We start from the raw sequence: 24,204 nt of genomic DNA, 5'->3' as shown, positions 1-24,204 counted from the left end.
GTCAGACAGTAGAAGGTCATCCCAGAGACAGCTGTGAACATTCCTGTCTTCTCCTCACTTTCCCATCACAAAAAAACCCCCAAGGCAGAATGGAAGAACAAGAAACTTGCATGGCTGTTCCTCCCCCCCTCACATACAAGTACGTTCAGTATGAGAAACAAACATTTACCAGAAAAGATTTTCTTAAAAAGGCATCAGTAGAAAATCTATTTATGCTCTCAGACATAATCATAACACAATTCAAACAGGAGCCAAGTTAAGATCACAAAGGCAAGTGCATTCATTATTAAACTACATGTTGATTGCTTTTTTCCAAAGATAGCAAAATAGCAAAACACAATTTCAGAATATACTCCTGCCGAAGTCCTTATTCTGAAGCACAAAAAGGCTGTCGTGCTCTGTGGTAGTTGTTTATGTGACACAGGCAGATTATTTAGAAAGAATAATTTCCATTTCACTCTCAAAAACACTTGAATCCATTGAAAATAAACTGACCTCTAGACCAAGGCAGAAAACTGACATGGAAAACTGCAAACTAAGGGGTTCATACTTGGCAAAGTACCAAGGACCAGGACCCTGTAACACGCAGGAAACCCTTCGGACCATTCAGCTGGATCAAACAGAGCAAAATCTGCCCCCTTTTGCACAAGCAGCAGCGACAGCAGAGAATACACGTCTGAAAATTTTCAGTGTAGAGGACAATTCCGCTGCTCTGAAGCAGAAACAGCATGATAAAGAGTGGAATGATTTCCATCTTCATCAACTTGAAAAAACTTTCCTAAGCCTCCCTAGTTCTGCTACTCAGCGCCTGAGCTATGATCAGCTGGCAAGGGCTCTGCTCCAGGTCATTTCTTTCTAACCTGCTGCTAGAAATGCACTTGGTCAACTCCAAAATCTTTGAGTAGGTGTTACAGCAAACATATGGTTCCAACGTGAAGAAGCTGGGATCTCACAGCCTATGAACAGCAAAGACTGCTATTTCACCAGATTGTTAAATCCCACACCCCCGCTGCAGGCAGAGAGGAGCCAGACTGATATCGTTTTCCCTTGGAATCATTAATGATTCATTCTGAGTCACGGGGGGAAATGCCATAAATAGGCTGTGGCTAATAACAATACTTCTTTGTTTTTCATTACGGCCAGGCACATCTTCTCTTTCCGGAACAAGTACACTTAAGGTGCGGTTTAAATGAAGACAAATTTATGTTCAGTGCTACAGGCTGAAATTTTCAAAGCCACCTAGAGAATTGGATGCTCACTTCCTGACGAGTTTCTGATGGAAACTAGACACGATAACTGCTCAGCCTGTATTATTGTTCAGTCACAGAAAGGGCAATAAGGAAAGAGAAAGTGAAATATGACTTAACCATTGGCAATCGGAGACTTAAAAATATTGCCATGTGACATTTTTCTAGAGAGAAGCAGCTGCAAAGGCACATGAATGGTAACCCCTGGCTGCAACACTCTTCTCAGGTGGAGCTCTGGCCTCGCTCCAGTTAGTGGGGGCTTCTAGTCAGTAGAGCTAGGACTGCAACACCTTCATTTGCAGCTTTCTTTCTTGGCACCAATACAGGCAAAATAATGGTAATAATGCTCTTAAGAAAAATAAAAATAAAATACCTATTAAAAGCATACACTTATACAAGCCAGAATTGCTCTAAATGCATATGGGGGATATTTTCTCAGAGCAGGATCAGAGTCAAAAAAGCTATTCAGATAGAACCAAGGTAGATTTTTGCCCAAATGCAGACATATGAGCTTCTAGGCTGATATAGATGGATTATCTCAACAGTGATACAAACGGCACAGACCTGTTTATATCCACAGAACATCTTCACTGTGTATGAGAAGTGAAAATAAGAGACAAGAGGAAAGTTAGTGAGGAAAGGGCCATAAGGTTATACTAAGGTTAGAGAAATGTCCTTCCTTACACTTCAATCAGGCTAAAAGACAGACCAAAGAGTGATCTGTGCAGAGTGATGAGATTTTGATCCAGAGCTGCAGCAAAACAGTCAAGGAAATGAAAGAGTGATCATCAGAGTGCAGATGAACGCCATGAGGAGTGTGTACACAGCAGAAAGGCAAGTGTGTGTCTCCCAATAACTACAAGCCAGGGAAGAGAAGGAAAAGATAAAACCTGAAGGTTGAAGTTACACTGAAAAGAGACCACAATCTCCCTCCTTCCAAAGACGGGCTGCAATTTGTTTCACAACTGCATGCATTTTTCCATTTATTTTTTTCCATTTGTGAAATACTCACATTCAGTTTGTTGCTATTTAACCAGTAGCCAAAACATCTGTAACTTCATGTAATGGCATATAAATCAATAGGAGTTTTTCAAAAACTGTGTAACAGCTCGTGTATTCTCTCCAAATGTGACATTATTAACTCATTCTACAGCAGCAAACTTTCATCATGGCCCTGGCACTGCCCTGCCCGCTGAAGTGAGGAACTCATGGCCAGGCTGTTCATAAGCATTTACTCACAGTGTCAAGGTATGCAGCAAATAACACATACTCCTACTCTGCAACAAGAACCTGAAGTCAACCACAACTACCTTTAAGAGAAGCTGGGGGGAACTTACGAGAGTTGTCACGTGTGAAGTTGTACCCAACAGTGATAAAACAGTAACCAGCGGTTTGCAATCAAAGTGAAGACATTCATTGTTCATCAAGAAACACACACCCAACTGCAAACACATGCTGACATGAGTGAGGCTACTCATACAGTTAAAGATAAGTATATGCTTAAAGAACTGTTAGGTCAACGCTTATAAACTTGTTTCTTTTTAGTACTGGGCATCACAGCAAATAAACACACACAAAAACATGACTTTGCCTACTAATTACAGGACTAGAATAATGGTGCTGCTGACATTACACTCAAACTTGGTGCTAAAGCCCCTTATGTTCATTTTTTCCAAAGTAGGACCTTCTAAATAAACCCATCTTATCCTTCCCTGAGACATTTACAGAAAAGCAGCTTTGTTAAAAGGCAGTCAGAAATCTAAGTATCTGGAAAGGATCAACACTAAGGAGGGAAAGGTGGAAAAAATCTTAGGAAGCACAGAGGACCATGCATCACTGGTATGCTTTATTTTAACGTAAACATTCTCCAGTGCGGGCGGGAAGTCACATTTACTCTCCTGAAATATTTGTAAGTTATCCTCCATGTAAGCCTCATTATATACAGAGTTTGAACCTCTTAATACCTTCTGAACTACTGAAGACTTATTTTGATAAATATACCATTCTTTTAATTGAATTTCATAATTTCATGAGTATTTATATATAAATATATATAAAAACATGACATACATTATTTGGTAAGTCAGTTTGAGTTATATCTTGCCCAAAATTCCTCCCTGCCAGCCCTATTTATTTATTTAAAAAATTTTTAAATAATTCTTGGTATTAAAATATTTTCCATTGTTTGAAATACCTATTGGAAATATGAATACATTTACCCCCCTGCCAAATGTTCCTCTCTTCTGGTTGGAAATCCATGAAGTAATTTATTTAATTTCTTTCAATATCAGTATCTCATACAATAACTACAAAGTTCTGAAATCACAATCATGCTACCGTTACTGTGTTAGGAAGAAAATACCATGTTTTGAACCATAAGTAGTAAAGTCAATTAAGGTTAGGAATATATTCTCAGCTGGGCACAAAGCACCTAGATTTCAGTGTCCCCAGTCATCGGCCGCAGGAAGCCTGGTACCCTGGAAGGAGAAGCTTGTCTGTAATATGAACCCAATGGCAAAATCAGGTCCTAAGATAAAATTTTGAGTCCAAAGAAGGACTTGCCTAGAAAGTGGTAGGGATTTCACACAGTAAAATCTCCCCAGAGGTTATAGGAACAGCACAGAACATACACTTTAGGCTTGCTCAGGTACAGCTTCAGAGATGTCTTCCCTCATTGCATCCAACCTCTTTGAGAACTTTAATTAATTACTTGCTGTCAAAAGAGAATAGTAACTGATAAACTTGGGTTTCAACTTGCCAATCCTGTAACCTTTCTGAGACAGCAACACGTGGCCTGTCCTTTGACTTCCAGCCTCGTGCACCTTCCTGTGCTGGTGGGAGAACACCAGAGGGTTGAAATGCATGAAAGCCCTCGAATGCATTAGTTGTCCATACTGCAAGTGGTACTTTGTACCTGGATGGCACAATACTATTGAGAAATTTACCTCCCCTAAGACAGTATTTCAAATCCCTCAGTTGCATTAGAAATATTCTGCAACCATACACAAACCAACTATGCAGGCTGACTGCACAACCAATACTGTCTGCTGAGACTAAGGGAGCTGCATTCAGCCAGCATCTTTGCTTAGAAAAATTGCAGTATATCACACTAGACTGCAGCAAATTAGTCTTTCTGACCTTTTGTTCTCAGTATTGCAGAACATTACCTACTGCTATAACAGCAGCAATGTTTAGACTCTTCTGTGACTGAGCTTTCATACCTAATTTATGTCTGAAATTATCTTGGCCTTGTTACAACATAGTGATTTTAAATATACCTCAATAAGAATTGTATAGGTTTTTAATAAAAAGACTATAAAATAGTGTAACAATGGTTTGCAGGGCATACCTTTCTGATAGCTGCCATAACAGCTTTTCTATTTGCAATTGTATTGATTTATATTGTGTTCATTTAATTAAGAAATAAAAAAATCCCCCCCCCCCACTTAAGAGCATCTGAAGTCTGTCCCTTACACACATATAAAACAGAACAGGTTTCACATTAAACCTCCATTTTTACATTCATGCCTTTTGATTGCTTATTTCCCAGTATCACTGTTTCATTATCATAGATTGGATTCAAATTTAGTGCTACAAAGCTTCAATCAGTCAAACAAACTACCAGTTTCTGGGTGCAAGTAACTTAGTGTTGTACACAAGTATGATTCCAGGGGATGGGCAACTCCTGGGAAATGCCATGACCCTCAGTAAAGTGTAGCTTCTCTCGGTATCTAAGACAAGGGTATCCTGACTTAATAATGCTCCCTGAAAAATTCTATATACTCACTGATCCCTCCTTTCACTTGTGTCATCTTGTAAACTCGGCAAAATAAGAGGATATGTTTCCACTGACTACTAAAGCAAATTAGAATACAATAACATGCAACAGAAAGTTATAATCATGAGAAATATTCATACTATGTCTAGACAGTTCTAGACACTTCAGGCTCCTGTAGGAAATACCTATGGCTACTGCAGACAGCCCGTGTTATCACAGTCCAAAAAGAAATGCTGCATTGCAGCCCTTACCTCATTACATGAATACATTCTGGTTCCTTGGTGAAGCTGTAGGCGTAGCCACTGGATGTTGTGCCAAAATCAATAGCCACAACAACAAGAAATAACTGTTCTACAGCATCATCTGCATCAGAGTCCTTCTGTTAAATAGTAGAAGCAAAACAGACACTGAGTAACTGATCAGAATAACTGTAAATCGTCAGTATTTTTGCTCTCTGTGACATGCATATAAAATAAGAGCTTCCCTACAGTTGCATTTATGACCAAAGCTGACACCAAAAAGCTGCACATTCCAATGGAAGAGGAAATTCAATATATGACTCAACATATTTGCTAGAGCCTTTTATATATAACCTTCTGATCAAGAGTTTCCTTCATACTCATTTTTTGAATACTTCTTATCCTATATTGTTAAAACTTGTGGTTTTGGGGTTCTTTTAGTTTTTGGGGTTTTTTTCTTAAACTCATCAACCGAAGAATATGTTTATATCCATTGATGTGGTATATTTGGGACTTATTTGGTGGTTTTAGGAGTTAACTGTGTGATAACCTTGAACATGAGGTACTATTACTATTCAAAAATAACAGAGACAGAACAATCCAAAATACAGCAATAAACTTTATATCCCAAGAAAATTATTTATTTATGAAGAATTTACATAACACTTACTTTGCAAGCACTACATGCATTCTTTCCTCCTGCCTGTGCTAGAATGTGGAAAGCTGTTTGGCTGCTTACAGTGAATTTGAATACTCCTTCCTGCCTTTTACCTGTAATCCTGCAATCCCTGAAAAGCATGCTCAAGGGCAATGTAGGAATGTTAACTGGAAGAGCTGGAAGGATTATGGCTCAAATCATAATGATTTGATACAAAGCACGGTGTGAATAAACAAGTTGTACCATTCCCCAGTAGGGTGTGGCCTAACCTAAACCCTGTATAAAGGAGGAATAAGTAATAAACATCAAAGAGCTATTCACATGCTGATGGGTGTTAAAGCACAAACAACTTAGCAAGACAGAACTGAAGCAACTGTCGTTATCTTTTACAGAGGAACTGCCATATGTTCTCACTCTGTGAGCAGTGTACCACCATATTCCCCACATCTCCATTAGTTCCATGCCTACTACTTCCAGTACATTTCCATTGTGCCCCTACTTTTGCCAAGATCAGCCCATAGGCCTGCTACTTAAAATGGAGAAACAAGAGTAATAAGTTTCTGTCTCAAATCATGAAAAGATTGATTTGGATTCTCCTAATAAAGCTTTTCAACTAGGACAATATGTTCTTTATATGTCTTCCTCAAAGACTTTAAGGAGCAAATGTAACTGAAATAGGATGTAAATTCATCAGTACGACAGAAGTAAAAGGGGAAGTTCTAGAGTATATGGAGAAAGAAGGTAATAAAAGCAAAAAATTATGAGTGAGAACACTGGAAATCCTCAAGATAGGTTCCTGTACAACTCTGAACTCGATTCAGAAAGCTAAGGCAGAAGTCTGACAAGGATAAAATGTGTTCTGAACACGATCCCTTGCAATATCATGAAATACACTGTGCATTTCCTGTGTTACAAATCATACAGATGATCTTAAAAACATGTGAGACTTAACAGGATTTTATCAACAAAATCAGCATGATGTACCAGAGGTTAAACACACTACCTTTATGGGACATTTGCTAGCTTCTAAATGCTTATAGAAGTTGTTATTTCCTTAAGAAATGAAACCAGTTCTATTTTGAGCTTCTCTCTCTAGATGTATGTATCTATAGGAGGAGATTCTTTTCTCTGGGAATTTGGATTTTACTGTTCAGTATCATTTATATCCCTTTGGTTTTTTTTGAATGGGACTTTTCAGGGTCTGCCTAAATAAATCAGTGATAACGACAGGGGCAGAACTTGGGAACCCTGAGGATCAAGAAGCCCCTGTGTTTGATACAAAATTATGCAGCAAGTAAAAAACAGCAAAACCAGGACCACAATGAAATGAATTAGAGCTCTGTCACCAACCCTAGTGTGACCAAAATTTCACTTAATACTATGGATGGCATAAAGGGGATCACTATGTGAGAAAATGACAGCTTTCTGAAGAAATTATGTCCCACTAAACAGGCAGGAGAAAGTAATGTCAGCACACAGTATATGTTAAGAGTGCATTTCTTACCACAATATGTGAAGGAGACAGTGGAGTTATTCCAGGGTCTCCCAAACTTTTGGCTGGTGATGAGTAAGCAGATGTGGAAACTGCATCTAAAAGGAAACAAACGTTTGTCAGTGTCAGTAAGCAGAACGAGCAGGATATGCTTTGCAAACAGCTATACTATTTTTCAGTTGTAACAAATCTGCTAAAAAAGAAAGCAAATTCCACAGCTGCCATCTAAAATACATGGCTTGCCCTTACAACATGCTAAGACACAGCTGCAGTTTCAGTTTTAAAATATTTGTCTGACCTTCATGACTAACTTCCATTCTTTTGCCTCTTACATTGCCATGTACAATTTTAAAATTCTTCCTAAATATATTCACAAATCATAGTTGATACAAGCATCTCAAGCACTACACACTCACATTACAGCCCAAGATTTAAATGTCTGAATGCAGAAAATAAAACACGAGTTGTGAGATCAAAAAAGACAGATTCACTTTAAGAGAAAAAGAGGAGTTGATAGCAATTGAACAAAGCAGGAAGAGTAAGTTGCAATTAGTCCATCCTGAGCCTTTATTCTGAAACTTTCCCAATACTGTCTCTGTTTTTATTCTTCAATACACTCTGCACTGAAACATCTTGCAGCTGTTAATACTACTGCAGGACAGAATCCAGCTGGGAAAAAGGAAAGTATTATTAACAAGTCATCAAAGAAATATTTCTACCCAGCATACAATACTAAAACTTCCTTTAAAGGAACAGACCAAATGAGTGATAAATACTGTAATGCACTATTTGTATTTACACTGTTGATGACAGAAAAGGAAATGGCTTATTAAAACAATTAAGTATTGATGAGTTAGAAGGATTTATACATATGTTCTTTTATGAAGAATGCAACAGTTTATCAAAATGTAGAAATGGTACCACACACTCTGTCCCTGCTCATACTCTGTCCCCAAATGTAAGCCTTGAGTTCACTGAATTCTCTTCTGTAGAATACAAGCTAATGAGATGTAAAGCAGAATGATGTAATAGGTCTCTGAAGATTAGTAATCATAATAAATATTAAATAATACATTTCAATGTATTTTTATTACTATTTGGATATATCACACACTTATGCACAGCATGTAATTCCTAGACATGACTGACAAGTCAAAGCTTTATTCCAAGATGACACAGAAGCTACTCTCAAAGACCTTAGAATGACTTAGTGAAGAATCCTGTTGTTTCTGGTAATCGAATATGTGTTGTTTTCCAGGGAAGATTCAAAAATTCTGCAGTGGGCAACTATGGGATAATCTGCCACAGGAAAAAAAAATGTTCCTCCAAATCTTAATATTGCTCTTGTACACCATTTATTTCTTTAAGTTATAACATGCATGTTCAGCCTGGTTTTCAGAAGCATTTACAGAAGCAGAATGTTTGCATTTCATACACAAGTTCTCCAGGAATATATAATGTTACTCCTCTTGCAGTGAAGTACAAGAGGCCAAATGTGACAACCACAGGGTCTGCTTGGTTCATTAAGATATCTTCAGAACAGATGCTGTTATGAGCCTCCTTTGTGCCATTTCTTCCTCTTTTCAAAACATTAATTATTGTACCATCAACGTATCATTGTTTTAGAATTGAAGAACAGTATTTCAGCACAGAAAAAAAAATAAAAGGAATAGATCACAATATATATTCCTTGCATCTTGCTGTCATGCCAGGGGAATGCTGGACCTGAACCAGTACTTCCTGAGCAGACCAGGACATCACAATACTGACTCAACATCTTTGGAAACTGGCTCTTTCCCCCTGCTGAGGATGCTGACTTTGCAGAGCAGAAATGCAGACATCAATCACTCTCTCTGTGCTGCAGTGTTTCTCCCTGTCACTAGTTTTTGGGTTACCTGTTTCCGCACTCATGTTTCAGGGATGTGCTGGAGCAGGTCCAGAGGAGGCCACAAAGATGCTCAGGGGGCTGGAGCACCTCTGCTCTGGAGACAGGCCGGGAGAGAGGCTCCAGGGAGAGCTTAGAGCACCTTCCAGTACCTAAAGGGGGCCTACAAAAAAGTCAGAGAGGGACATTTTACAAGGGCATGTAGTGATAGGACAAAGGCTTTAATGTGAAAGAGGGATTTCCACCAGACATTGGGAAGAAATTCTCTACTAAGGTGGAGACACACTGGCACAGGTTGCCCAGAAAAGCTGTTGCTGCCCCATCCCTGGAAGAGTCCAAGGCCGGGTTGGACAGGGCTTGGAGCAATCTGGGATAGTGGAAGGATTCCCTGCCCATGGCAAAGGGAACTAGATGATCTTTAAAGTCCTTTCCAACCCAAACCATTCCATGATGTATTTTCCATCCTGTCTTCAGTTATCAGCTTGGGTGTACCCTGAGAACTTATTTATAGCTTTATATGTAACTCTGAAAATCCTGTGTGACAGTATACACATTCTTTTTGTATTTCACAGAGCGGTGATTAAATAACCAGTGCAATATTCATATCAATCCAATGAAACTGCTAATTTGGGTTCTATCAAGAATTTATTCACTTAACTTGTGATAATCCAGAGATGTAAAAAGTATACAAGGACACTCACTGTATTCCTAAGTGTAAAAATATTTGCTAACACATCCAAAAATGTTAATCAGAGATAAGAGGTCTGTCTTAGAGATCCACAAAAAATAATGTTTAAAACAGAAAATGGACTTGGATACTTTCACCAAAAATCTTTGAAACAAATTGTCCATTTCACTTTCAAAATGCTCTTGACAACTTACACATAAAGGCTGGAATTGTAGAAGGACTAACTTTTTCTAATTTTCATCAACTGTTCAGCTCTGCTGGAAGGTTAAGGTGATTTATCAATATTTTCAGAAGAGAGAAAAAAAACCCTTCCAAACCCATGACCATTCTGCACTGTATTCACTGCTGCTCCTGCAAACACCCACCTAAATAAAATAATTCTACAATGCATCCTACATGCCACCAGCCTAGAGAAAGATCAAGCAAGGAAAATCATGGAAGGCAGTGCTACAACCTCTAAAGTAGCACAGTACAATTTCAACCCAAAGGTACTGTTAGAGTGGTTTTATAGAGGTGCTATCATGTTCTATCATGCTTCTGCAAAAGCAGAAGTCGGAACTGATTTCATGACTACTAACTAATCATGTGCAATAACTGGGGCAGCCATAACTGTGATATTCCAACTCTGCTGTTAAAAGAGGCTCTGACATGCTCAGAGAGGTAATAAATGAATAAGTGCAGTTCAGAACACTAGGAAGTTAAGATATGTTTTATCAGAGTGGTTGGCACATACAGAAAATGGCTTGCAAGCCCATCACCCTGAATTCAATGTCAAGACTTCTTCTCAACAAGCAGTGAAACAGTTGTTAAAAGCAAATGAAATTAGGAAATTTGTAACATCATACTCTCTACCTTATCTAAACTGCAAGGTGTTAAAATATATTTGCCCATGTGGGAGCTTTCATATTTTGTTAAGTGTTTCCTTGGGGGAAAAAAATGTGCATGTGGCACGAATTTTTACAGCTGTGTTCTGAAGAGCAGTAAATTAATGGATATTTAAGAATCTCTTATCTCTAAAGCACTGTGATTGGTTGATCTGAAGGAAACAAAAGCATCTGCTCCAAGCTAGAGATTGGGAAAAGGGTTGCAAAGAACCTGATTTGCAATCACGAAACAGAAAAAGGATGCCTAGCCTGTCCTGGATAGTATCATGGTATTTGGAACAGTTCTTAAATGCAGAATAACTTATTAAGGCTTCTGTGATGAAAAAACATCATCAAGTAATGTTCCACATAGCTCAAGTTCCAGCTTTATCTCCCATGTTTACTAAGGATCTCTATCTGTGTCAAACTACATGCTATGAAAGGAACATATAGCTAAACAGTATACATTAAATAAACAGTTAATCCTTGCCAATTTGCACCCCAAATTAAATGGATGAATCTGATCTAGAATTCAAATTAAAGTAAGTCTTAGAACACTTACACCGGTATTGAAAATAATCTTTTTCTAAATACAATGCAAACTTCTTGAATAAAAATTCTTAAATTTACTTATGATATGAATATTGACTGTCTATATCAGGAGCTTGGGTAATTTCACTAAATGTGTACAGAATAACTCTGAGCACATCTTTAAAATTTCTGACTTTAGTCCTAACCTAAGCAATTGCCAAAGAACACCTTGGGAATTTTCAAGGTGAGCAGAAGTGGAAGAGAAAACAGAGAAGGCTCCTATTTTCAGACTTTTTTTTAACATTCAGAGGGTCCTATCTGATTTGCAAATTCCTAAACAATTACAGAATTTGTTGAAATTATGAGATCAGCAGATACTGTATTAATAGTGAATCATATTCATTATCACATTAGCTCCAATTGTTGGTTTGGTAGATTTAATTTAAATTATTCCTTCTTTTCATCTAAACACATGCAAGAGTTTATTTTCTGTGGTTTCCTGCAATAGGCTAATCAGTTTAGCTTTTTCTGTTCTTCAGTAAATGATCAGCTACATTGTAGATTTGAACAAAATGCAATAAAGGATTAACCTTTAAGTGTCACAGAATGCAGAGCAGAAGCAAAGTCCAGAACATTTATAAAAACTTAGCTGATGCAGTCTTGCATGTTCAGCTGAATCTGATTTTCTAATAGATCCAGAGAACAGGACCAAGCTCATCATTTAACTAGAAAGATCAGTTAGTGGCAGCTGCAAGTCTATAAGTCTATTCTGAATATTTGGGAGTCCCTGCCACACATTCCTATTCAGGTCTGGATAAATGAGTTTTAGTGAACACTAAAAAAAAAAAAAAAAAAATAAAAATCAGACATGGACCAGTACAGGCCCAGATAACCAGTTCCAAGACAGTAGCTTCAACCTGTTTCTAGAAAGATGACTGTTCAACCTCACAGTCACAACCCACTAAGGTGGGACTCAAACAAAATAACGTTTTAGCAGCCACACAAAATATTCTCCTTTCTATTAAATTCAGGTTTTATTAAATATTTCAACTATATATAACTGAACTACACAAGGTATCAGTAAAATCTCCTGCTTCACATTTCATGGAAGTTGTTCCTTTCCCCAGCGAAGCAGGATGCCATAGCAGTGGATTCCTGGCAGAAGGTTCCTGGCAATCCAAGCAACACAGGCAATGGATAAGCTACAGTGGGAATCATCTCTAAAAATGTAACAAGTCAAAGTAGGAACCCCGGCAGCATGGTATGCTACTCCACAGCAGAAAGCACAGAACTGCAGTCAGATCAGGAAAGGGGGGACATTTCTCAATATGTCTCGTGTCACCAGTACACCAGATGGAAAAGAAACAACTTTAAAAAAAAGAAGAAATAATGACTCAAGCCCCAACTTTGCCATGCAAAACCCCACCACGGATCTTTTCAGGCACATTCTGCAGTACTTTAGAGTCATGCCTACAAAGGCAAAGGCTTGGCGAGGAGAGAAGCTGCATTTTCCAAACCTTCACAGACCTCACTTCCAAGTGATGGTGAAAGGGGCTCACCATGCTCTGGATCTCCTACAGCTGTTTTGCAAACCTGAAAATCAGCAGCATCACCACGATATCACCTCTCTGTAGGAACATGCCTGGACACTCGTGTGTACATTATATCCCAATCAACCCAAGTTAATCTCTATTTCTATCCTGACAGAGTGGCCACAAACCCAACACTTGCTAATTAAACTCTTCTCGCTATTTTCTGAATCAACAACAGGATCAATACTATTCCTTATTTTAGATCATAGTTACAGAATTTTAAGGAGTGCTCTTACAATGATGAATTGGTTTTTTCAATCCGTAATATACAATGCAATCATTTCCATTCATTGTGCAGATCTCAGTCTCTGACTGAGCTTGAGGATCCACTCCAAGGACCCAGTGGTTTCTTGCACACCCTTTTCCAGGCTCTCCCAAACTCCCAACTGAGAATAGCTGCAGTACACCACCCTGGCTCAAGAGGAAAGCTGCAATAACTCTTTCTGATTTGTATAATGCATATCCACTGTTCCATATACCAGAACATTTGAGCTCTCAGCTATTTGTAGGCTGATGAACCAGATGCACAGGGTAAGTTGGGATGCATTAGACCTACTAAAAATGCCACTATTACAAGTGAGCTTTATGGCTCCAATAAATCCAGGTTAACTGAATTTACCATGTATGTGCTGAATACTTTCACAAACAAACACTGGCACATATCTGATAGCCAATCTTCTGGAATTTCCAGCCATCCAGCACATGGTGAGAGTGACTGCTGCTATATGTACATATACTGCTCTGCTCTCAGCCAGACTGTTGGCAATACCAAAATATTAGCCAAATGCTTTATTTCCTATTTAGGAACTGTGTCTGGATTTAAAATTTAGGAAAAAAAGGGAAAAAATCCAAACTGATGTACTGAATCAAATATGGCTATAGAGTAGTCATCAGGCAATAAGAGAATGGAACGATACCACTGTTTTTCATTCAAAAGATTATATATCTTTTTCAGCATGAAAATAATTTTGACACAACCAAAGCTGGCTAATGATGTTTGCTGAATAGGAAAAGAAGGGTTTACCATATTGCTACTAGCTTATTCAGCTTTTCCCATTGCTGAGATTTTGCTTTGCATTAAGTACAACATGTCAGAGCTTCCAAATGTAACATGACAACCTAGAGCATTTAACTGTAAACACAAAGATGGCCTTTGAAAATACTTAAGGAACAACAAAAAAAGAGACTGAGAGAAGTAAATACTAAAAAAAATAAAAACACTTAAAACACTCTTATGCATAATAAAAAGATCCCACATTTCATATCAGAAGTAAGAACCTTCTGTTTCTACTGAATCCAATGGCACCACTGTTATTGCCATCAACGGAATCAGAGTTCTTTGTTTTAAAATGCCAGTAGGCATCCAGCTGGTTTGCTGGAAGACTGTGATACACTTCTCTTCCATGAACACAGCCATAGCTAACCTCTGATACAAATCCAAGTTTCCTGATAGCCTTTCATAATATCTGGTCCCCCGAAGAGCTGGTATTCATTGCACTGATACCAATTAGAGCGCAGTAATTTCCTAAGTAAAAAAAAAATAATCTCCCAATTCTTTGGATAAAATTCTAAGAATAAGACGTTTTTCATTACGACTTTGACCTTTTCCATTTATGCGTTTACACTGTCTCCCACCATGATTACGGTTTGACTAGAGGAATTACTTTTTCACTATGCTATCCAGCTTTTTAAGTCAAGTTTTTACCTTTATTGTTAACAGTATTAAAAAATAACCCCAAGTTGTTTTTTAACAACTCACTCTGTGGACTATATTCATTTTCCTGCGCCTCACTGGCAAAGGGAAACCGAAAGACACTACTTGTGAACTTAATTTAAGATGAAAGAAACACACAAGAACTCGCAATAACCTTCTGAAAATGCCACATGGGTTATGTTCCCTTCTCCTCTTTTTGACAGGGTGTAGGCTGAACTATTTTACCTACATTTGGTCTGACCTCACTAATGCTTGGTAAGCTGGACTAAACCAGAGTGATCACGCTCCTGTGCATGCTGGGTATATAGTGCCTCAGACAGGTCCTTACCAACAGCTGTCTGCCCTTCAGCTGCCTTGAACTCAAACCCTTTCACCATCTACACTGTAAGTCTCAAATCCAGCTCCACCTTGAATGACTCAGGAACTTTCCAGCTTTTGTGATCAGCCAGCTCCCTTTTCCTTCCCTGTCCTAATGAGATTCCAACTTGCTCAAAACCTGCCCACGCCCCAGCTCCCGGGCTTGGGGGAACTCCCCAGTGCTGCCTTGCAGTGATCCCTCTCTTCTTGCACTCCAGCTCTTCCACACCCACGTATGACTGCCAGGAGAGACAAAACTGATCCTGGGTTACAAGCTGCAAAGGGCAGGCTGCATGTTGGGATAAAGGTGGGTTAACAACAGATTTGGCAGCTCCGAGTGGTAGAAGAGAATTCTCCATGATCTTTCTACATATTCCACAGATACTTTAATACACACTAATCTGCTGTTCCTCCAACAAGCTCTTCTCTGAACTTGCTTCCTTCAGGCTTCCTTGCACTGTTTGCCTCAGTGCAAGCACTGCTTTCCTGTATCTCTCATTTCCTCCATCACTGCTTCCAGAAACACATAAGGAACAGAAAGCAAAACAGAGATGTACAGAATTCTGTATACTTCCTAGAAAAGGTTTCCTGCTGCTTCTCCTTCATCATGATGTCTGTCATCATCTGCCTCCTCCTCTTGGTTACTGCAAGGTTATCAGGAATGGCACCTAATAAGATTATGCTCTAATTCCCAGGACCATACTCATAAAACAGAACTCCAGTGATGTTAATCACTCTCTTTGACAAAACATGATTTCCCACCTGAGAGTGGGATAATTCATTGTTTTCTCTTTTTAAAATGCATTATCAAAATATTCCAGAGTTATCAAACCCTGTTTTACTGCATATCTCTATTTAAGAAGCATCTCAAGATGCAAATGTATCCCAAAAAGAACACAATCCTAGATCTACCTGCTAGATCGAGATGTTCAAGGAAATATTATTCAAAGACTGAACAAGAATTGCTGTTCAGCTTTTCCAGACCATGTGTCCACCACACAGGAAAAAGTACACTTTTGGGGGCATCTGTTTACTTAGAAAGCAAAAAGGTTATTTAGTTTTCAAGCATTCTGAGATTCACAAAGTATCTTGCATTGCATCAAGCTGGATGAATGCAGTGACACCTTTCTCTTAAAACATAAATTGGAAAAAACACTTGAAAATGTTTGTCTTCATATTAACAATCTTCAGGAATGCTAAACACGATTCATACATTTGTAGAGTCCAGACAAGAAAAAACAAACCTCTCTCACCAATTCACAGGGAAAAAAGAAGTGGCGGGCAGGGTAAAAAGAACAGCCAACTAGAACAGCCATTACTTATAGTAGTCAGCATGAGTGATGCTATATATAAATCCCTTCATATTCTTCAAGGCTATTAAACCCAACTTTTTCAAAGATGGGAAAATAAAAGAATATTAGTTGTGGCAAAACTGAAAAACATCCTATCACATTTGACAAATCATTAGCAAAGTCATCTGTGAAACCATAGTCTGATTTAGCTTCTGAGAGACATCTCATTGCTATATCAAAAGTAAGTTTGCATTTACTTTTTTTATTTGGTGATCTTGAAAACATAACAGCTATCAGGCTTAGAAGAAAGTTCCATGGAAAATATGAGCAAAGAAGAAAATATATGATTAGTATTTGTAGAGTAGGTCATAAAGTCATGCAGTCACCAACCAAAATCTATTTCCAGAGCTTTTTATACTAGCATCCATCAGGTTTATATTGAAGTGCCACTTCTGCCACTCTGAGCTGCCATGACTGTGCACACAGATCACCCCGAGACCAACACTGACCAGCCAGAAAACCAACTGCAAAGTGACACTGTCATGGTGACAAGCCAATGGCAAAGGAGTTCCAGTGGCTAAAATCGTAACAGGACCATAGCTGAGTCAGCAAGAAAGCTACTACATAAGGTTGATTTTTGAGTGCAGCAGTTCCATAATGACAATACTGGAAGCTTTTGTAAATGGCATGCCCTGCTGTTCAGATTACAGCATGTGCTCTACTCAGGTATCCATGGAAACTTGAGAAAAAGATGTTAAATTTGTTGTATCTGTTTGGCACCAGGGAACGGGTCTAGTTGACAGTCAGCCTAGCCTAACCTCAGGTATTCTGATCTTTAAATGTGGAGAAAGCACTGAGTCCTCAAACAATGATAAATCCACAAGACCAAACGGTCACATTTCCCAAACAATGACACAGAGGAGACAAGGATGTACTAAAGAACAGTTATTTGCTATTATCTCTTGACAGAGAAAAACATCCCAAACCCTGTAATGAGGAAAGAGACACCCGAATATTCCCTCTTGCAACCTCACAGGGAACAGGAAAAAGAGAAAGTGTGGATACAAACACATGGAACCTCTCAAAGAAAGGCTGTGTCAGGACAGGTGGACATAGAGTGCTTAGGACTGCAAAACCCTTGGAGAGAAACTGCTTCAACCCTAGACACTGGTTGTTCTACACTTAGAACACAAGATGTATCCAAAAAATGGACAAATTGAAGCAGTATTCCCAGATATCCTTATGAGATAAGGAAGTAGCATAGAGAGAATAATTTATCTCTGGTCTCTTCCCCAAGGAAACTAATGCAGGTTGGGCAGGCTCCCACAATAGAAACAGATAGGAAGTGGATTAACTCCCTCAGATGGCATGGAATTGCTATTATGGAACTACCCTCACATAACACACACTTTTCTGGACTCAAATTGATAACAATTACTAGAAATCTCTCTCAGTGTTCCTCAGAAACTGCATCTGCAGAGCACAGTCTGAGAGTACTGACTCAGGGACTGACTCAGAAATACTGACATAAGAAACAGCTAAAAGAAAAACCTTCTCCAGGTCTCCTGTTCTTGCAAATTCAGATGTCTTTAGAACTGATCCACCCAGAGCCCTGCAAATCAATGCTGGGGCCAGCGAGCACCCAGTGACTGTCGCCCAGGAGCAGAGCACAAGGTGCTGATGGCAGGGCACACCAACACCGCTCGCTGAGCCACTCTCTGATGTCCTTGACACACCCTGATGCAGTCCTGAGTAAGGGCGTTTTGTCAAGTCCTTAGTGAAGAATAAAGGCTTTCTAGGCTGAATGCTGGCCTTCATATCCTGAGTATTTTCATTTATTCATTTGCTTACTTATTAGAACTGACTGCATTTTCCTTTTCATTTACATGAAAACCTTTCTCAAATCCCTCTGAGACAGCCTTTGAAGGAATTTCCTGTTTTAATACTGATTACTTACACAGCTAACCACTGCTGTACTAATTTTAAAACACTGCAACGTCACTGTTTTAACAGCAGTTATGGCAATATTTAAAACTTGCATTTGTTTATTTTAAATGCATATCACTGTGACTCTTAAAAGCACAGCACATGAGCCAAAGCTGAGATATTTTTGAGTAATGAGAGCTATGGAATGTTCTTTTAAGATCAAAAATGTGCCTGGTCACTGAGAAAAGGCAGTTTCAATTTAATGACCCAGGAGCCAGGACACTTGTCACAGTGAAGATGATGAAGCCTGCAGATATGTCACAGGCATTTCAGATCACTGAGGTTTGTACTTGGCAGCAGCATTCCCTCAGCTCAACACCAACATCTGTGACCTTACAGCACCAAACATCTGCACACTCTTCAGTAAAACATTTGTGAAGCAACTGCACCATTTACAATCATGACCAATGGACTTCAGAGCTCATTGCTGGAACAGACTCCAAGTCCTCCTGGTACCTCTCTCATTGCAGAAATACAGCTGAACAAGCAAGTGCAATACTGATGCAACCTGGAGTTTCACCCATTTCTGTTTTCCACTGGCCAAGGCTGTTTAATGGGAAAGGGACAAGTGCCATACAGCAGCTGAATAAGTAAGAACTGAAGTAATTTATGGATAGACAAAATACTCTAAAGATTTCACTAAAGCTGCATATGGAAAACACCAAAATCTACTTTACTTAAAGAACATAAAAAAGGGAATAGATGCAAACTCCCCAAAAGGTCATGTTGCTTCATGCCAAATTAAGGTCATGACTGTTCTCATTCTCCTAACAGAAAGTAGCATTGTTTGCGTGCATTGTTTTTTATTCCTTTCATCTTCCCTTACCGTTTACTAAGAGCCAGCACAGTTTTTTTAAATATCCAAAAAAGCCAATTTGCTTCTTCACAATGCCTACAGACTAAAACAGCCAGAGAGAGAAGTTTCTAAAACCATAAATGGTGTGCTTTCTGAAGTCAAATACTTGTGAAATCCCATCTGACACATTGTCAAAAGGCAGAACCTATTCAGGTACAGAAAACTGACATTATAGGATCCTTTAATGTTTTTGTTGCAACATAAAAAGTATATTTTTAAGAAAAGGAAGGTTGCTTTGTGCATTTATAGATAGAATAGGCAAAATCATAGTAGAGGACAGCAAAAGGGAGTTAATCACCCAGAACAGTTTAGAAGAATAAGTAACTGAAAATTTTAAAATATTTGACCAGATCTGCAACTTCAAAAGGAAAAACAAAAAAAAAGAAATTCAGTCTTAATTGCAACAGCAGATATGACATCCAGGAGGGGCCTAAAAAATTTCAACAGCACTCAACAAAATAAAGAAGTATTTGGCAGAAAAGAGCACAAGATGAGACACCAGTCAGGTCCCATATAACCCCAACCACCAGTGACACAGTTAGAGAGCAAAACATATCCTAAATCTTGACGTGTACATGCAGGGATCAAGTCTTTTATAGCTGAGGCAGCATTGTGGTCTTCTGCACAGAACCGGCCTCCCAGAGGCTGCTCTAACTTGAGCTGACATCCGAGACTGCAGCAGCCTCTTCCAGCACCCAGTGACAGTGGTGTTTGACTGACTCCCTGGTCATGCCCTGGGGACTAGGATGAAACCCACTTACACCATACACACATCAGCTACAAACACCTCTGGACAGAAGAGACCTTTTGGGGCCTCACTACAGCTGACTGAAGCTTTGGGGAGACTTTGCAGGTACAGAGAAGGGCAGCTCTGTTGAACACCAACTGCTGTCCCTGTGGGAATGAACTAAACATTTGGACTGAAAGCTCACAGGGTGACAGTTTCATAAAGGAAAACTTGTCGGCTCAACCAGCATTACCCAGTCGTGAGCCAACGCTTTAGAAATGACAGAAGTCAGTATAATTAGAAGCTTTACATGCAATAGCTCCTGGGTATGACCAATCTCACCCAGGCTCACACTAACCAAGCTGCAGGTACCGCAGTGCTGTGCTAACTGAAGCTGGAACAAGGATCAGCAGGCACTGCACACAACACTCAGCTATGTTACACACAGATAATTCTTTACACACTGTACTGTGCTGCAATAAGTGACTGCAGCATCAATACTGTCAATACAACACGCACCAAATCACGTTTTATCCCTGAAGCCTTTTTTCCTCTGACAGCTTCAGCATTCCAGCGCATGGCAAGAACATAAAGATTTCTGACATAACAAATCATTGCTTTACTACCTGGTCTTCAGTCTTCTAACAAAATCCCTCCTGTGCAAATTCTCCCTATGTCACAAATTACTTCATTTCAGTATTGCATCACGCTAACCTTGCAAGTTGGCAGAAAACAAAACACATGATACCCTGTCATTTGAAAGACAAATGAATCCGTCAGTCTGTTCTTCCCTTTGTCAGCTGCATGCTAGAAAATTGTTACAGGTTACTTCAAATCAAACAGATATTAGAGAACTTACTTAGGAAGCACTGAGAACATTTAGATGGGAGGTGGGGGAGAGAGAGAAAATCCAGTAGAGCAGGTAGTCTTGGAGACTCAAATAGTTTCTAAGTATTGTAGTCCGGTTGGTTTTAGGTTTTTTCAATGGATACTTTATTACTCTTTTATTCCATTTGCACTGAAATTAAGCTATATTATTCCAAATGTTCCCCAAATACTATTATTTGTATTCAAACCCAACCTTTTAAGTTTCCCCATACATTTCTACCAGCACCTTTGGCTCAGCATTACAGTTTCCTCAAACCTTTGCAGCATGCAGTGAGGAAGAAGGGATGGAGAACTCGAATGAAATCAGGCTGAGTCTGCATTTCCCTTAAGAGTTATTCACCCATATCATTTGTATCCTAGGAACCCCCTTCCCTCCCCCAGCTCCATTTCCACACAAGGAGAGACCACCTCTGTCCTGCAAAGGCTGTGTTATATTTATGAGGCACAGCGTAACCACAAACGGACCAAACACACAGAATCCTTGTTTCACGCAAAACGAGGTTCAGCTAAGCTCGTGTCAAGTTTGCAGAATCGGAGACATGCGGACCCGCTAACGTGGTAAAATGCCCCGCTCGGGGCTTCCCCCACCCCTACACCTCGGTGGGAGCTCCCCGGTCCCCGACGATGCGTCGGGATGCTCAGGCGCTCAACCCAGAAAGCGCCGTCTCTCCCACCCAGCTGCCAGGTCTTTCTCTTCCAGTGCACCAGGCTATTCGCTACAAGCGGGGTGCTGCCTCTATGTCAGCAGCAGCCCCTGATCTCCTCTCTAAGCCCTCCCTCTTCTCCCTCGGCAAAGGGACACCCGGACTGGCGGGGGGGTCGGAGCCACAAAGGCCCGGCCGGCGGGGATGCCGCGCCCGCCGCAGCGCCCCGGGCAGGGCTCCCGCCCCGCCTCGGCCCCGCCCGCGGTGCCGCCGCATCGCTTTGTCACCTGGAGCCCCCGCGCTGCTGCACCGGCTCCCCGGGGACGGCCCGTGATGGAGGATGAGCCGCGGGGCTGCGCGGGGGTTCCGCGGGGTGCGCTCCGCAGGAACCCCCCATCCCATCCCATCCCATCCCATCCCATCCCGCGGGACACCCCCGGGCCCGGGAGCGAGGGGCCGGCGGCCCTGCCCTGCCCTGCCCTGCCCGCGCGGCACAGCCCGGCCGGCGGGGCCGGGACATTGTCTGCCGCCTCCCCGCCTCCCCGCCCCGGACGGGGCTCCCCCCGGCCGCAGCTCGCTTCCCCCGATCGGCCGGGGCCGCGCCGGGCTGCAGCGCTCCTGCATTGCGGCGGGGCCCGGCGGAGCGAGAGCGGGCAGCGCCGCCGCTGCCCCTTACCTGCAGCTCCGCTCTCCGCCTCCGACATGGCAGGGGCTGGAGCCGCGCTGCCCAGCCCGGGGGAGGCTCCGCTCCTTCCTCCCGTCCCCACCCCGCTGCGCCTTCCTGCGGGCGGTGCGGAGCCAGGGGAGGGCTGCGCGGAGCCAGGGGAGGGCTGCGCGCCCGGCCCGGCGCTGACGCCTTCCCGCGCCGGCTGCGGGGCCGCACCGCCCCTCCCTCCCCGCAGCCGCACAGGGGACCGGCGGGGGGCGGCTCCGAGGGACGGACGGCCCAGCCCCAGATGCGGATTTCACGGCTGCTGAAGCAGAAACCCCTCCCCGGGGACAGCTATGGAAAGAGACCCCTCTCCGTGGCCACTCCCTCGTCCTGGGCGCCGGGAGAGGGTGCTGGAATCCTGCGGGAGACGGAGCCGTGAGGATGCCTGCAAAGGTTGCACCGGCTGCTTGCCGTCGGGTTGCCAGGGGTGTGTAGGTAGAGGTAACCCGAACAGTCAGACTTTAATAGGTCCCTCGGCATCATGAATTACGGGGTGACTTTTACAACATGGGATTCTTTTTATTTGTCTTTGGAATGAACTCTTCCACGTGGTTCTGCGGTGCCATCAGGCCAGAACCTCGTGTTTCCAGTGATTTTTAGCTAATTGTCTCCAGGACCTGAGAGAGAAACACCCCTGCTGTCACTTGATCCATGATTAAGACTTTTCCAAACTATATAAGAGGCCATTACAAACACAAGAATGAAAATAAGGCTGGTATCCTCCCATGCACAATCCTGGAGCCAGAAAAAGGGTTCTCCTGGTTTCCTCCCGTGCTTCATTGTCTAAATCTCCTTTGCTTTCCAGCCTCAGCAGCCAGTCACATTTTGAAAGCACTGCCAGCAGTTCACATGAAATAAATAAAGGAGCACAGCCTCAGTTCCTTGATAATTCCTAGGCTCAGGAGGTCACTGGCATTCATTGCAGTGTAAAATCCACCTAAAGTTCTCCCATGTCCTCTCACCAAAGCTGTTGCTCACACAAGGCAGGATCCCTGTGAAACCCCTGGAGAGTGGGGAACTTTGAAGCAAAATCCCAGATGCTGCAGGTGCTTACTCAGCACCTCCCTCTGTTCCCTGGTTTCTTGCTCTCATTTCTCTTTGCTCTGTTCTCTGTAAGTTTTATTGCCTCTGAGGACAGAAGGTGTGGCACAAAAGTTAAAGCACTAAACTCCTTCACATCTACACACCTGACCCCTCTCAAAGGCCTTCACCAACCCTGTACACGCTAAGAAGACTCTCTCTCCCTGAAAGTGTCTCATCCAGGGAAAAAGCTGAACTCAGTTCTTCACCTCTCAAAATCAGCAGCCTAAAGGGATTTTCTAAACTGTTGAGGAGGAGAGAGGGAAGGAGCACGGTGGAACAGCAGCTCATTCCACTGTTCACATCAGCTGTAAGCTCAGGTTCCCTGGGACACTCAGTGGGGATCACCCACAGTTTACCAAAGCCCGAGGACAGTGTGCAGTGGGACAGCGTGCACTGGGATTGCCGCTTCCTGCTCTTCCCTCAGCTCCAGGCCAGGCAACAAAGGGGAACATCTGGCCAAGAGTTGGCTTTAATTACCTATTTAGAGTCAGGCTGAATATTTACGCTGTCATTAAACAGCCTCGGAAATAAGAAACCAAACAACTCTAACACTTGGTTTCCTGACAAGAGACTTAAATAGCAGAAACTTTTCCTTCAAATTAAATGCACTTCAATAGCAATTAATGGTAGGCTTTAAACATGTATTGAGATGATTAACAAAGGCAGAGGAAAAGAAAAGAAGCAATCAAGAAACCCCTAAACACATATCCAAATCATATACTTTCTGGAAAAAAAAATATTGTATGCAGTCTAGTTCCACAATCCCTCAAGAAACAAGACAACACACATAAAAATAGCATTTACTGGGTGCAGACATCTTTCCGAATGTCACGGCAGTGACTGCATTATTCAATATCAGGCCAGGTTGCCTAAGTTACACACTCAGCTGTAGGTGTTTTGAATAATGCAGAAGGAGCATATTTGAAGGCATGTGACTGACTAGCTAGTTTCAGAAATAAGACCTTTCATGGT

At 41.3% G+C, this 24,204-nt stretch overlaps 1 protein-coding gene across 2 annotated transcripts in view; it reads right to left on the bottom strand.

The window, feature by feature from the left end:
* The window catches only part of HSPA12A (heat shock protein family A (Hsp70) member 12A), a 55,370-nt gene extending 32,988 nt beyond the window's left edge, over positions 1 to 22,382 (bottom strand). The window contains exons 1-4 of one of the 2 annotated variants that reach the window (XM_064663697.1): positions 22,114 to 22,338; positions 9,310 to 9,462; positions 7,427 to 7,512; positions 5,277 to 5,404 (exon numbers count right to left, since the gene is read on the bottom strand). In XM_064663697.1, coding sequence (XP_064519767.1) covers positions 5,277 to 5,404; positions 7,427 to 7,512; positions 9,310 to 9,325 — 230 coding nt within the window. In that variant the 5' untranslated portion in view covers positions 9,326 to 9,462; positions 22,114 to 22,338. Of the gene's footprint in view, positions 1 to 5,276; positions 5,405 to 7,426; positions 7,513 to 9,309; positions 9,463 to 22,113 lie in introns of both variants that reach the window. The other variant, XM_064663698.1, reaches the window with a different exon arrangement.
* Between the last annotated feature and the right edge of the window lie 1,822 nt (positions 22,383 to 24,204).

Source organism: Pseudopipra pipra, chromosome 8 (assembly GCF_036250125.1).
Source record: "Pseudopipra pipra isolate bDixPip1 chromosome 8, bDixPip1.hap1, whole genome shotgun sequence".
Classification (NCBI taxonomy): Eukaryota; Metazoa; Chordata; class Aves; order Passeriformes; family Pipridae; genus Pseudopipra; species Pseudopipra pipra.
The sequence above is the reverse complement of the archived record's forward strand: the minus strand, read 5'-3'. Positions and strand labels throughout refer to the sequence as shown.